The sequence below is a fragment of the Mauremys mutica genome, chromosome 6, assembly GCF_020497125.1.
Source record: "Mauremys mutica isolate MM-2020 ecotype Southern chromosome 6, ASM2049712v1, whole genome shotgun sequence".
NCBI lineage: Eukaryota > Metazoa > Chordata > Testudines > Geoemydidae > Mauremys > Mauremys mutica.
Window position 1 is genome coordinate 69,718,930 of NC_059077.1, and position 16,018 is coordinate 69,734,947.

General features: G+C 45.1%; 1 protein-coding gene and 1 long non-coding RNA gene across 12 annotated transcripts in view; one reads left to right on the forward strand and one right to left on the reverse strand.

Annotated features, from left to right (window-relative positions):
• ARL14EPL (ADP ribosylation factor like GTPase 14 effector protein like) overlaps positions 1–16,018 on the forward strand; it is a 21,388-nt gene continuing 5,370 nt past the window's right edge. The window contains exons 1-3 of one of the 11 annotated variants that reach the window (XM_045021224.1): positions 11,068–11,211; positions 11,305–11,398; positions 13,436–13,535. Coding sequence is in view for 3 of the 11 variants with exons in the window: in XM_045021216.1 (XP_044877151.1) it covers positions 3,504–3,614 (111 nt within the window). In the remaining 8 variants the exon portion in view is untranslated. Of the gene's footprint in view, positions 73–3,465; positions 3,615–11,067; positions 11,212–11,291; positions 11,399–13,435; positions 13,536–15,449; positions 15,692–16,018 lie in introns of those variants that run through there. The other 10 variants (XM_045021225.1, XM_045021228.1, XM_045021217.1 and 7 more) reach the window with 10 other exon arrangements.
• LOC123372774 overlaps positions 13,368–16,018 on the reverse strand; it is a 21,889-nt gene continuing 19,238 nt past the window's right edge. The window contains exons 2-3 of the long non-coding RNA XR_006580446.1: positions 14,309–14,355; positions 13,368–13,512 (exon numbers count right to left, since the gene is read on the reverse strand). This is a non-coding gene — a long non-coding RNA (uncharacterized LOC123372774). The remainder of the gene's footprint in view (positions 13,513–14,308; positions 14,356–16,018) is intronic.

Sequence of the window (16,018 nt, forward strand, 5' to 3'; positions counted from 1 at the left end):
GATCAAATCTATTCCACTATTCTGGAGGAGAATTTTCTCTAAACATGGATCATTAATACAGAACTCTTTAAGGTCAGTCAAGTTTGTGCCAATAAGTGTTTCATTTGTCAGTAACAGTTATCAAAATGTACTCTAAAATTAGAAATTTAAACAATCAAAATAACTACTTTATATTTACATGTCCCAGGTATTAATAACATTAAATCATAGACAATTTTTCTGCATCACACACATCCACTCCTAGGTATAGCATATATATGCCCTGCATGATTTTAAAACTGCTTTCTGATATCTTCTGAAATTCAATTTAATTAGGTATAATTGTAGGTGTTGGGATGAGAGAAAGAGGAAAGTTATAGAGGGGGTGTGTCAGAGCGAGAGATTGTAGGAGTCCAGGTATGAGTAAGGAAGGGACCATCTTATCCATACTCCCCCCCCCCACCCCCAGGATCATTTACTAGAATTCTGGCATGCTACCCTACTCAAAATCTACTACCCATCCCAAAGGAGTTTCTACCAAAACGATCAGCAGAGAAATAGTTAACATTTTTCACATGGAACTTATCTTTGGGTTTCAGATTCAACATGTCATTGAAATAAATGGTGCATTCATAGCAATCTTGGTGCTTTTGATTCAATCTGTCTATTTACAGACTCACACTATTGGTGCTTATTCAGAAAATTTATTTACAACCCTGATGTCTAGCAGTTTAATTTTTTAAATGAAAAATTAAATACTATGCCAGCCCTTGAGGCCACCAGAGAAGTGGCTGAACACAGTGCCACAGTATTATTGTCTCAGTGCAAGTCTTGCACTTCTGTGCTTGTATTGCTTCAGTAACTCTTGGACTTGCATTTTTCTAATCTCATTGGAACATTAATCAGCTGATCAGAAATTATTTTAGATGGTTTTTGTTTTAAACGAAAGTGTATTCACATGGTGCATAATGCAAAGGCTAGACATGCGTCTCGAGTCTACATCAGAAGGGCTGAATCTGATGAAAAGGAAAAAGCAAGATGTTTGTGGCTGCTGTTAAAGATAGTGATGGCAGGGGATAAACAGTGTCTCTTACTGGCTCTCATGTCTCAGTGGAAGAGATGCTAAAATAATGTTATGAGATTTGTGATGTGCAGATCTGCTTCTAAGTCTTGTTCCTTCAGGAGGAACAAAATGTCCTCATGTTCGGTTGATTTTTTTTAAGCAGAATTAACAGTATATGGGTATAAAGGATTTTTTTGCACTAGGTTTCCAACAAGTCATTTACAGTCTCTCTTGTTTTTGAAATCAGACTCATTAAAATTGTCCCATGGCTCTACAGGAGCTAGAGATTTTTTCTCCTCTTCTTTCTCCATAATGAGTATCATTAATTTGGGAGGAAAGACTTAGTAGTCAGAAATATGGGGGAGAGGCAGGGGTGAGCTGGAGCCGGTTCGCACGGGTTCGCGCAAACCCGTTGTTAAATTTAGAAGCGGTTTTAGAACCGCTTGTTAACTAGCTTCCCTGCGAGGGAAGCTTTGATGGGCTCTGCCTGGGAAGCCTGTAATTCCTCCTCCCGGCCGCCGGGGGGCGCTGCGCTGTGCTGCGAGAGCCATGCGAGCTGCCTCCTGGCCCTGTTGCTGCTCCTGCTCTTTGAACCTCTGGCCCTGGGGCTCCGGCTGCGTCCTGCTGCTCCCCCGTGTGAGTATCTGCGCCCCTCCCCCGCCTTGCCTGCCCCCAGCCAGCCCCTGCCCCCCCCTGCCCCCTGCCCCCAGCCAGCCCCAGCCCGCAGCCGCCCCCTGCCCCCAGCCACCCCCTGCCCCACCCCCTGCCCCCAGCCACCCCCTGCCTGCAGCCAGCCTCTGCCCACAGCCACCCCCTGCCCCACCCCCTGCCCCCAGCCGCCCTCTGCCCCCAGCCACCCTGCCCCCAGCCACCCTCTGCCTGCAGCCCCTGCCACAGCCACCCCCTGCCTGCAGCCACCCCCTGCCTGCAGCCAGCCTCTGCCCGCAGCCACCCCCTGCCTGCAGCCACCCCCTGCCCCACCCCCTGCCCCCAGCCGCCCTCTGCCCCCAGCCACCCTGCCCCCAGCCACCCTCTGCCTGCAGCCCCTGCCACAGCCACCCCCTGCCTGCAGCCAGCCTCTGCCCACAGCCGCCCGCAGCCACCCCCTGCCCACAGCCACCCGCAGCCCGCCCGTCTGCATCACCTGCCCACAGCCAGCCCGTGTCACTCCCTGCCTCCAGCTAGCCCTGCCCCACGCCCCTATCTGCAGCCAGCCCCACATCCACTGGTGCCCTGCAGTTCCCAGGGCAGTAACCCTGCACACCTGCTTTAATGAGGGGGGGGCAGGGAGCAGCTGGGACCCACACATGTGCACACCCTAGAGTGACCAGACAGCAAGTGTGAAAAATCGGGACGGGGGTGAGGGGTAATAGGAGCCTATATAAGAAAAAGACCCAAAAATTGAGACTGTCCCTGATCACCACCCACACATGTGAAACGGAGCTCATTTCTAGTTCAGCCCCATCTTTTTAAAAAAGAACTTTAGGTAGAGTTAAAATACATCTGTATTTTCCTGGACATGTCAGGCTTTTCGGTTCTTAATTACCTCCTGGGAAAATATGGACGTATGGTAACCCTATTGGTACAAAAAATACATGCTGTCGCACATCCCTTAAATCAGAACTTTTTATAGGGAACCCGTTGTTAAATCAGAACTTTTTATAGGGAACCCGTTGTTAAATCAGAACTTTTTATAGGGAACCCGTTGTTAAGATTTTGGCAGCTCATCACTGGGGAGAGGAATTAGAACAGTAGGGAGTGAGGACAAGGGGAGGGATAGATTAGAAAACAGAGACTTTAGTTTAACATTCCATACAGTGTTACATCTTTTATATTTTCACATCCTATAATGAAAGCTCAGTGGATTATTTGATAATGAAGAAAGAACCTTACAAACTAACTTTAAACATTAAAAACTGCTGTTTAGTTTCTTACAGTGCTCATTTTGTAATTGCTCTTGAATGCTGTGGAGCAGACTATGCAGCAATGCTTATTAAAATACACCTCAGCTGCACCAGTGGCATTAATTGGCCAAACACCAGTCAGTTGTGTCCTGTTGCTTTATCTAAGAACAACCAGGCAGCAGAAACAATGAGTGTGTTTCAGGTCCACAGCCAAGTTATTTTTTTATTTCTATTTAATTTTACTGGGGAGGGTGTTTGTACTGGGGAAAACTGAGGCAAACTCAAAGTGAAATTAGATAGTTCCATGTACCTGCAGAATAAAGTCCTCCCAGTGTAGGGTGACCATATTTCCCTATGCTGAATAGAGGACACCTGGTAAAATTGCTCATATTCAAGCAAATTCAACAGCAATCAATCAGAACTATGCAGTAGCCCTCTTCTCCACCCACAGGTTATAAAAATTCCAGGGCCCAGCAGGGAAAGGGGGGCCTCAGGCATAGGCCTAGTATGACTTCTATTCTGGGGGCAGAGGCCAGCGAGGCTCAAGCCAGCTCCACATGCCAGGTCCAGGGAGAAAGTGCCACCTACACCCCGTGACTCACCTCAGCAGGCCACCCAGCCTGTCTTGGTTGTGGTGGGGGGGTACAACCAAAAATTATATCTCAAAGGTGGGTCTCAGCTCAAAAAGTTTGAAAACAGCTCAGGATGCAGGGAGGGGGTGGCTGGGGGTGGGGGGGTAGCTCAGGGTGCAGGGAGGGGGTAGCTAGGGACTGTGTGCAGGGAGGAGGTAGCTCAGGAAGCAGGGAGGGGGTAGCTGTGGGGGGGTAGCTCAGGGTGCAGGGAGGGGATAGCTAGAGGCTGTGTGTCGGGAGGGCTCCCCTGTGGTCCCTGTTCCCTGCGGACTCTGCCAGCCATGAAGCTGGGTCCCCCACCACTGCAGCTCTTATCAGCTGTAAGAGAAAAAGAGGCTGGGAGCTGAGGAGCAGCTTCAATCCTCTGCACCAGCAGCAGGAGAGGAGGCACCAGCCAGAGGAGCAGCTGCCCCGCACTGCTGGGCTCCAGATTCCTGCTTCCGAACTGGCCAGGGGGTGGGGAGAGAAAGTGGGGGGGGGTATGGATTTGCCCCCAGGACAGCCATGCACTTGCATTTCAGTTTGAGGGGGCAACATCCCCAGTGCCCCCCAACTTTTGCCAGGGGTCTTGGAGGGCTTCTGCCCCATGGGGATCTGGGATTCAGCCCTGTGGGGGATGCTGGGGCTCAGGCTCTGGGTTTCAGCATCAGTGCACAGTGGCCCCCCTGAAAGTGCATATGGATCCCCATTGAGAACTCCTGCTTTAGGTTTCACGTGGTGAGGGATGACAAACACCCATACCCCTCCCGCCCACACACACAGGGCTGCCTCTCCTCCTACCTGATATGGCCTCTTCCTGCCTCTCCACCCAGCCTGAGGCCACCATGTGCTCTCACTTACGAGCCACTACCTACTTGCACTCACCTGCCAGCCGCAAACAAGGAGCGGCTGGGGCTGTACTGACTGACCAGCAGGAGGAGTGGAAAAATGGGACAACTTGCCCATTTAAAAAAAAAAAAAGGGAAAAAAAAAGAAGCGGGGGGTAGGAAACCTGCAAGAGGGCTTAAATACAAGACTGTCCCATTAAAAATGGGACGGATGGTCACCCTATCCCAGTGCAATGTGTTGCAGCGCAGGCGTGCGTGAACAAAGCTCAACAGTCAAATGATTGAAAGCAAAGTCATTTATTTCTCTTCAGCATGCTCTTATATACAATTAAGGCCAAGCAATCAAGCAGTTGCTAATTGGTTAACAAGGTACACACAGGCACAACTGTAACTTCATTGGGTAATTGCCATTCTGTCCCACTTTCTAATTTATTATCCTGTTTACTGCCTACCAGCAGATAAGAAGTAGCCTCAACCTTGAAACTTGCATGTCAGTTTCTCACACTCTCATGCACAACAATTCCACACCTCCCCCATTTTCTCATAATAAAAAAGGGAAGGCACAGCAAAACATTCCCAGCTCATAGCATCACATTACTACAATCTATTACACAGCAAAACTAAAAGCAAATTTAAACACCAGCTGCCTAACTAAACCGTAACAATATCTTCCGCAGTGCCCTACTTTTACCTATACATTCCTCCTCCAGGTAACGCAAGTGGCCCAAAGGGCCAGGAGGGTTCCACCAAGGTGCAAACACCCACAAAGCAGGTTTTCAATAAGGGCTTCCACTGCAGCAACATGGGGCAAGCAAAAGGCCGTAGTATTTATGGCACTCTGCGCCAAAATCAGCCAGGGCCGGACCCACTTCGCCGGAATCCACCTGGAACCTTGAAAACAATCTCAGCTAGGCCACCTGGCATTTGTCTCGCTCTGGCATAACAACTTTATCTCATCCCTCTGTTCTTGTAACCACGCTGCTGTAATTTTCCACCAAGGCAGCATAGGGAAGATGAAACCGGACATCTCCCCCCTATTCTTAAACACAAAAAAAAATTAAAAACATCCAATAAACTACACCAAACTTTAGCAAAAGGCGTGCAAAACAAAACCAAAAACAAATAATCTATCTTATGCTATAGGGCTCACCTGTAACCATGCAATTCTCAACCAAACAAAACAAACATAAAACAACAAAAATAAAACAAATAAATAATATAAATTCTGCAGGATTCCCCCATACTCTATTGCACACCAAATTGTGACAAAATTTCTATTACCAATCCATCCCTCATGTGTCAGGTGATCAAACTGACACTGAGGGGGGGGATTCACAGCAGAAAACACAACATAAACCACATAAACATCTCGACAACACCACAACAATTCTGGCCAGAAAACACGTCACAAACAAACACAAGACATAATGTCATAAAACATAAATGTAAACTCTATAAATAAATGCATGGTACATTAAATGCTATGCAGCTAACACCAATTTTCTTTAATATCTAAAAAACAAAAACAAAACTACCCCTACTGGGCAAGCAATCATTACATACAATATACAAATACCCTTATCACTACCAGGCAAAAAAAAGGAAAATTACATCATCAATTAAATCATTTACAATAATACAATTGCTTCCTAGCTTACCTCTAAAATCCAAAGCTAATCACAGCTTAAAATTTCTTACTATCAGATTCTGCTTTTAAACACTAAAAAAAAAAACCATCACCACTTATATGCCCATGAAACCTAATACAATCTCAATTACATAGCACTATATACATTCTTCAGCTAATACAACAAAATTATTCATAGCCAAACAATTACAAACTAATATCTTTGCCTAAATTTATACACAAACATTTCAAAAATACCAAAAACTTTACTCTTTAGCATCTTTACAAAATCCAACTGCTATTCCCTCTAGCAACCATGGAGTTAACTTTGTACTCTCCTTAAAAATTACTAGCTTGTCTTCCAACAGCCTTTCTCAACTTAAATCACCATTCCAAGTATCCCCCTGAATATTTGAAATTCCCAAGCTTTTGTCTGTAGCCTGGCCGCCTGGGCCCGATCCTTTTTTCCTCTCCAGATTCTCTGTCTATTGCCTACCCGCCTGGGCCCGATCCTTTTTTCCTTTCCAAGTTCTCTGCCTATTGCCTGCCTGCCTGGGCCCGATCCTTTTTTTTCTCTTGCTAAACCGTTCCTTTCATGAATACCAACTTATCCCACTATCAATTTAGCTAGGAGGGTGTACTTCTTAACTAGCCCCCACCCTTCTAGTCTCTACTGCGAGCAATTATCTGTATTTTCCCACCGTGGGGGCTACATTCTCATGCATATAACTTTAATTACAACATCTGCAATCAACCTATCTATTTTAAATATAGGCTACATCTAGTAGCAAGCAATCTACAACAACCAATAATCAGCACATAACACAAAATTAACAAAAATCTAATAAGGCAAACAAAAGCACTTTACATAAAGGTACTTTGGGTCACGTAAATTCAAAGCCATTCTCCCAAATTACCTAAATTTATGCCTAAATAACCCACAATTCCCCCCTTGAGAATACTCAACAAACCCTTTGGCTGAGTTTTCTCAAACTTAAAAAACAACAAACAATTAGACTCTAGAAAGCTGGGGTAATTAGTTCCACAACCATCCTCCCCATGAACCCAGCAGGGGTTCGGTATGTGAGAGCCCTCACCCCCCAACCCAACCGGTCCACATGCTGGGGTTAGTAATGGGGGGGGGGGTAATACCATTTACAATCCAATTAGGGGGGGGCAATACATGCTAAAATTTTTATCCAAAACACAGGGCGCAGCCTGTAGAATAAATCCCAAAATCCAATTAATACCACATTTTTCAGCAGGAGTCCCAAATTTCTTCCTGCCTGTGTACAATTCTTCGTTTCTTCACCAGGGTCAGTTCTCAATGTCCTTGACCGGGGCCAGAAAAGAATGAGCTGTCTCCAATTAGCTCATTCTGGTTCCTTTTCTTTCCCTGCTTGGCTTCTTTTAAACTGTAAATCCTGTGTCAGAACACCCAGCTGTTGCTGCTCATACCGGAGAAGCACAACGGTTTTCCCAGCACTGTCCCAGGCTCAGACCAGCCAGCGTAAGATGCCTTCTCCGGGCTTCTGCCAAAACAACTTACTTGCTTGTAGGTCCGAACGACCTCCGGGGCCACGGCACGAGCCTCTGTCTGCGCCATGCACTCCAAAGTTTTCCCGTCCAGGGCTCGCTTGCAGCGGAGCACCTCCTCACGTGCCTCTGCCTGCTCACGAGCCTCTGCCTGTGCCATGCACTCCAAAGCTTTCTCGTCCAGGGCTCGCTTCCAGCGGAGCACCTCCTCACGAGCCTCTGCCTGCTCCCCCTCTTTCCACAATGATCCAGCTGGAAGACCTTGCATTTGATTTAACTTATTATAAATGGCCTGCAGCTGTTGACCCTGGCGCTCCATTTTCTTATAAAAGACATTAAACTGGGTAAACTGAATAGGCGTAGTCAAATTGGGATAGACCTGTGATGGCACGTGTCTCACCCGAGCCTCCTTTATTTCCCCGCATTCGTGACACCCCCAGGTCCCGTGGACACGGCATGGCTTGGGAGGGGGTGCATACGGCAAAGCTGTTTTCATAGGCTCGGGCGTACTGGAGTGTAGTGGAACCATAACAGGGGCAACATTATCCAGGTCGGAAGCCAAAGGTATCACCGTGTCCTTGCCACCGAAAAACTCCCTGGCTCCAACCGACAACACAGAAGGCATTTCGGGCGTTGGGCGGAAAAACTTAAAAAGGGCCGCCTGCACTCCTGCCTAGGCCACGAGAGTTTTTACTATCTTCTTTGTCTTATTCCATACTGGACTCAGGGAAAAGGCTTCCTTATCGCCCTGAGCCACCGACTTCCAAAGCTTGGAGCCTAGCCGCTCCCACACAGTTTTATTAAAAATTGTACTCGGCTTAACAAAAGGTTCCCTTCTCTGTCCCCACCGCAGCAGGCGGGATAACATATCAAAGGGGAGCCTTTCTCCCTGCCGCTTCATAATGTGCAATAAAGGCTTCTGTGTTATCTTTTCTTCAGCTGATACACCGGTACTCACGTTAGCTGCTCTGCCCTTCTCCACCGCGGCTTATAGCCGCTCTCCTCAGGGCTCAGGTGCGCCTCTCTTTTCGGACGCCCGGAGGCTTCTCCAGCACTCCCCGCCGCGGCTCCCAGCCGCCCGCCTCTGGGCTCAGGCTCCTGGCCGTTCGCCTCTGGGCTCAGGCTCCCGACACTATCATCACTCGATACGAGTCACGTCGGGGTCCGGGGGCTTCTCCAGCACTCCCCGCCGCGGCTCCCAGCCGCCTGCCTCTGGGCTCAGGCTCCTGGCCGTTCGCCTCTGGGCTCAGGGCTTCTCCGCCTGGGTCAGGCCACCGACACTTTCATTCGATACGAATCACGTCGGGGTCACCATTTGTTGCAGCGCAGGCGTGCGTGAACAAAGCTCAACAGTCAAATGATTGAAAGCAAAGTCATTTATTTCTCTCCAGCATGCTCTTATATACAATTAAGGCCAAGCAATCAAGCAGTTGCTAATTGGTTAACAAGGTACACACAGGCACAACTGTAACTTCATTGGGTAATTGCCATTCTGTCCCACTTTCTAATTTATTATCCTGTTTACTGCCTACCAGCAGATAAGAAGTAGCCTCAACCTTGAAACTTGCATGTCAGTTTCTCACACTCTCATGCACAACAATTCCACAGCAGTGTTTATCTTTTAAATGTCATACTGACATGCATAAACAGGATGGGTGAGGTGGAGCGATCTAGTTTCACATCAGAATGATGTTTAGATTATAGCTCTAAATAAAATAAAATAGAATAGGATATCCTGTATCCTTTAACTTAGCTTGGTAGTTAGAGAGCCCGCAAAAATCCCACCTACTGTTGCTGAAATGGCCCCAACAAGACTGGTTAGACCATGGGTCATCCAAGAGGGTAGGGAATTGGGCCAGTGATCTGGCCAACAGAAGGCCTTGGAGCACTTTGACAGGATGTGCCAGCACTAGCCAGGAAAGGGAAGTTGCCTTCTCATCCTGTCTGAGTTACCTGAAAGCCTAAGCCTCATTCAAAGATCCAGGCAACATGGGGTGTCATCGTGTGGAGAGTGAGACTGCGGGTCTGGAAATAGGTAGATGGGAGTGGAGAAAAGCAGTCCTGTGGCTGTTGGAGGAAAGCCAAGAAGCTTAAAAGAACTTGGTATTTAGAAATATAGCTGCTTATATGTTAAATAGTTCTTGTACTTTCTTCCCTTGTTCTTTATTATTATGGACATCTGTATCACATCATGCAAGACATGTTCATAATCCCGCATGCTCTTGCATGGGGGTGGGGATTCTGGCCTCCATGGAGCTAGGATTTCACCTAGGATTTTAATTTGTATACATGTGCACCCATACCTACAGGCTGACTCAGACACAAAGAAAGTACTTGTGTTATTTTCAGTGGATTGCAGGTTGCTACTTAACATGATTCACATGTCATAATTTATGGTCACTCACGGTCATGCAAAAAGTTAAGACTTGGGTGCTGACCGGCACTGTGTACTTAGTAATAATGGAGTGGAAGAGGCTGACCTAGAGGAAAATGATCAATTTGAGGTTTTACACACAAAACCCTAAATTCAGTTTTAATTGTTGCACTAATAGACACGATAACCATTGTTTGTCCTTACTCTACATCCACAGAGAAACCTTCATTTTCAGCTTCAGGCAGCTTGCGATGTATTGTGAAAAATGAGAGAATAAAACCAACAGGTTCCCATTGTAATTCTTTTTCTCTCCTGCTATTGTAGAAAGGATTAAATTACAGTCAGGAGCACCTCCGAGATTTTATAATTTTTCCCCTAGAGAGATTTGAGGTTTATTTTTCAAGACAAAGGAACCTGAATGCAATACACAACGACTATCCACACACTGTCTTTTAAATCCGTTTGGTAAACTGTTTCCTCTAAATTTAATGTCAACATTTAATTTTAATAATGGTCAGAGGAAAGGAAAATAATATAACCAGGAACTTACAATGGGTTAAATTAACTTGCTGTAAGGCTGAGCTGTAGCAAATGCCTTAAAGAGGGAATGGATCGAGCTAATGAAGATTCCAATATTTGTGCAGGACTTACCAGAACTATTTGTTTTCACAGCACAGAGGGAAATTTAGCATGATGTCAGTACACTGACTAATTGCCAATATTTAAAATGTACGGGTTTTTGATCATTTTAAACTTGTTTTTTCAATGTGACAGGGAAAAGTGATAGGAAAAGTCATCGATGATCTTAATATACTGGAAATTTGAAAAACTCCCCAAAGTGTCAAAATCAGTGTGAATTGTTACTTTTGGTCTTATTGTAAACTAAAGTACAAATCAAAGGCAAACAATGAAAGCGTGACAGAGTTGCAACATTTTAGAGATTTGGGGAAAGTCTATTTACTTGATGACTTTACGCTGCAAGAGGTGGCTGTTAGTTTGTAAGATGTTTTATGTAACTTATTTAGTGTAGTAAGATATTGTCCTATTATTACTATGTTGTTTTCTTTATAGCAACCTTTTTTTAAAAGTGTAAAAATTATTGTGGTCTTATTGGTTACTTTTCAGTTTAAAAAAAGGCCTAAACGCATTTTGCATGGTGTATATATGCCATAAAGAAGATACATGCACACAAGAAATGAAGAATCACATCCAAGTTTAAATGGATTTCTCAGTTTTATGTGTTGTATGCTAAGGACTGTAAATAATGAGGTGAGGATGAGGTCCTTTAAGACTTTTACCTGGCATTGTCTTCAGCGCTGTCCTCCTGGGACCATTATTTTGATGCTTAGTCTTCTGTTTCAGTCGCTCTGGCTGATGTCAGGATCTTACTATCAGAGCACTTGTGCAGCAGTAAACCTAGAGTAATCTTTCTTCTGTGTGCCAGGCTATTTGGTTGGTAAGTACAATTTAAAATTTTGGAAAACTCTTTTTTCCTCAATAACAGATCTGAGTTGGAAATATAACCCCTCAAACTGCAATTTTTCATAGGAAGAATTTAGCACGCCTTTCCTATTTGTTACATGAAGCCCAGAATGAAAAAAATGATTGTACAGATCATCCTGTAGAATTCAAACCCAGTGAAAAGGTCTATCACATCCTGCTATGTCAGAAATAACCAGGGAAAGGATGTGTGGGGGACAAAATCTCCACAAGGAGCCTATTGCAGAGTGTCTGCCTTGTTGTTCTGTTGGGGGATGGTGAGGGTTAGGGTGACCAGACAGCAAATGTGAAAAATTGGGACGGGGGTGGGGGGTAATAGGAGCCTATATAAGAAAAAGACTCAAAAATCGGGACTGTCCCTATAAAATTGGGACATCCAGGGGCGGCTCTAGGCATTTTGCCGCCCCAAGCATGGCAGGCAGGCTGCCTTTGGCGGCTGCAGGAGGTCCTCCGAAGCCATGGGACTAGCGGACCCTCCGCAGGCACGCCGCCGAAGGCAGCCTGCCTGCCGCCCTTGTGGCGCCAGCAGAGCGCCCCCCCGCGACTTGCCGCCCCAAGCACGCACTTGGCGTGCTGGGGCCTGGAGCTGCCCCTGGGGACATCTGGTCACCCTAGTGAGGGTTGCTTTCCCCACTCTTCTCACAGAATGGGCCATTGTTCTGTCTCTACATCTTATGGATTCTCCAGGATACTGGCGGAACTTCAGGAGGCAGGAGCTATCCCTGCATATGTTCTGTGCTTCCATGCTGGCTCTGGAGTCCTCTCCTGCTCTCAGGAAGCCCAACTCCATTTGAAACTCTGCTGCCAGGGAATCACTAAATGGTGGCTCACCCCCAGAACACCATCCCCCCTCATATTCACATAAAGCATTTCCAAGTGCAAAGAAAAATTCATTCATTCTCATGCTGGATTAAATTTGTGTTCAATTTCCTGTATAGTTTAGAGAGGCGTGATGTATGTGTCACAACATCAGCTGCTGATCCCTGGGCCCACTGAGCTCTCCGCAGGTTTGGGGCCAGGAGGAAGTTGGTACTACAGAAATAGCTGAGCCCAATCTATCTTTTGTGGGGGATGGGGGTAGATCTGTGAGGAGAATCTCCTCTGTACTGGTCCAATGAAAGGAGTGATCAGACTTAAATATTTTAGGCTAAATTCAGCCCCTGTTTACACCAGGGTGACTCTAATGGAGTGGACTAGTATTATTAAGAATCTTTTAATTATGTAAAAGTAAATTAAAATTAATATGTACTTTCACTGTGAAGATACCAAGCAGCCTGTAACTATTAAGAACTCTGCTCACCATATCTTCTACCAGCTGAAGTATTTAGACAGCACAGGCTGCAAGACCCATGAATAACAAGTAACAATAATAAACCCTTGAAATAACAATGAGGAACATTTTCCTTTATAAAAATCATAAATGAATGTTATGCCTTCCAACTCCAAACATTTCCTGATGCATTGCTCTTTCTGACCAGAAACAGCTGCCTCCTTGACAACATCTCCAAGTCTCTTTATATTACTTCTCCCATTCTGTCTTCAGTCAGTTAGCGCAGTCTACCGTCTATGTTTAAGTTAGCAAACATTATATCCTTTACAGAGGTCACATTGTCTGGTAACATTGAGACATGCATGTTCACAGCAATGAAATACTTATTCTCATCAAGTTGTATGCAAGGTCAGTGTTTTGAGAGGGAGGTGGGATAGGAGGAGATGGACTAGAACTGACTGCTTTCCCTGTACACACAGATTTCAAAATGGAAATCCAAAGAGACATTAATGCTGCTTGGATGCCTGGCTAGATTGGAGGGATGTCCTGAGGGAGGGAAAAGCAGGTCCTGATATGGAAAAGGTTGAGATTAGAACCACTGAGTTAGAGGTCTGGCTAAGGAGCAGCTCCTTTTGTTCTTCTCACCTCCCTTTCACCTCACTGCAAGGCAGCTTCTCAAGTGCTTTTGCTGTTATGCCTCAACTTCTTCCTCTTGCCCTGCAGGGGATGCTATAAGCAGGGAGGCTGAAGGCGTCCACCACCTTTGCTGGTTCTTTCAGCTCCCTTTGTCTCTGCAGTGACTTATAGGAGGAAAATAAGGCAGGTAAATTAGAGAGCAGTGCCCCACCCCTCCCCGCAAGGGTCACAAGAGAGATCCCTGAAGGGGAGGGGCTTAAGAAGTGTGAAGACAACCACCCCACAGAGAGACCATTGCAGCAGGATTGGGGGAAACCTGAGACACTGTCCACCACCAGGAGGAAATGACTGGTGAGACCCCAAATAAAGGACTTAAAACCCCTCCATGTCAAAGTGTCAGAGATCCCAAGTGTGGGGCACTCCGGGAGATCCACGAGCAGATGGGGAAGGCTCTAAGAGCCTCACATGGAGGAGGCCCTTGGAGATGCCCCTATGGGGAAGTGAGGGGCAGAGAGATCCCCAGCAGACTGGAGAGAGCACTGAGATGTTCCCCAGCAGGCAGGGGGTAGAGGAATGAATGGGTGTTTGATGGGGAATAATGAATGCTGGTGCAAGCTGTGTGTGTTGCATGAGTGATTCTATTGTATTCAAATTCTTATACTGCACCCATCACCTTGATTTCTAAGCACTTTCCAAAGGTGCATTAAGTGGCAAAACCAGCATCTGTCACATGCAATTCTCTCTCCCTTTATCCTTCTGGGGGAGAGCTGTGTGACAGTGAGCAATGGAGAAGTGAGAGAGTGTGTTGGTTGGCTGATTATGTGAGTGAGTCCATAGGTGTTTTATTAGCAGAGGGAGTGATGCGTTTTTTATGTTAATCATAAAAGTAGACTCCAAGTATAAGCAAAAATAGTGCAAAATGAAAAAGTGTGGGTTTAACAGGCAGAGTTTTCACCTCACCTGTCATTTAGAGCCTCCAGTACATTGATGAATTGTTATGCTGCTGTCTGGAATGATAGAAATGTGGCATATATTATTGCGACACATCTTTTGGAGGTCCATAAAATATGACAAACTATAGCACCCATACCAGTTAATTTGCTTACACAGTGAATGCTTTTAAAAAATTGGTTGACCATGACCTTATATTACCTGTGTAGAACAACAGTGACACCTAATGGCAAGTTAAGTTAACGATCTGTACATGTATTCTCCACATCTGTTGCATATCATTGATGGCTCCTATTTGCTTTGTGAAAATGTTGGTATGTGTTTTTATATTCCAGAGAGTAATTTACTGTTTCAATAGCTTAGTGACAATTCCTTAAAATGGTTATTCTTTGATGTCTTAATGTCATGATTTACCCAAAATGTGTTGGAGTGTCTGAAGATCATCATTTTGCACTTGAAAATATGCAGCGTTGCTGTACTGTAACATTCCTACTCCTGAATAGCAAAAGATGAAACAAGACTTGAGTATTTATTAAAATCATACAGAAGAGACACTGGAATTATGCAGCTGGGATCCTGGAATTATGCAGCACTGCCCTCAAGTTCTCTCTTCCTCATCACCCGTTCAGCAGTCGTCCAACCAGTACAATATGCCCTGATGATGTTTGTTTATTTAAGTTGATACTGAATTAAATCTATTTTATTATGCCCCCAAATTTCAATGTGCTGCACACTTTGGTATTGCAATGCTTAACTGCATTGTACAAGTTATCGGAGAAGAAGTCAGAGGTTTTGCAGATGGGGAAGGGACACTTGGGGCTTTTGACACACAGGAATATATGGGAAGCAGTTTTGGTTTTTGGCAAACCAGGAGGCAATTGAGGCTTTTGATACTGCAAAGGGAATGTATCTCTTCTTACTTTCCTCCTTTTGGGCTCAAGAGAGATTACTTTAAATTTGGGAGAGGGGTTTGAATTCCTTGTTCCTCATCTCTTCAGCTAGTTGCCACTCTACTCTGCCCCAAAGTCTGCCACTACTTCCGGCAACAATGGATGAGCACATTAGCTTGATACTTTTGCTTTAAAGATTAGCAGGAAACAGTTAACAGTGTTGTCATTTAAAGTGTGGTCACTGGGCTTCAGAATCAACACCCCATTGTGATGAAATGGAATCTTTTTTCAAAGTTATTGTTTCTGGCTGTCTTTACAGACTCATGCAGAAGGCACTACATCTGTAGCACCTGGTTCACATCTTGAAGGTTTTCTTCACAACCATATTGAGCTACAGACTTTATGATTTTAAGTGAAAGGTTCAGCTGTGGAGCTCAATTCACCTGTAATTTCAAAAGAATGCAGAATTATGTGATCACTTATGCAGCTGCATAAACATAGGGTCCGTCTTAAACATTTCAGATAGCAAAAATGTAAATGACCATTGACAGTTCAGGAATCATTTAAAAAATGTACAATGGCCTAAGGATCTTTGGAGGAATATTATGCTTGCCCTGCAAAGTAGTCTTCTTAGTTTATTTCAGTAAATAAAAGGAAAAGGGTCAAACTGTTCAAATGTTCGTGCCTAAAATCAAGCACTTACAGCCATATTTAGTTAACTAGATAAAATAGAAATAACAAATAATTTATAATAAAATTTAATTAAGAGCTGCTGAGTGCTCAGCACCTCTGAACTTCTGACCATTTATTTATGCACTTAAACATTGAT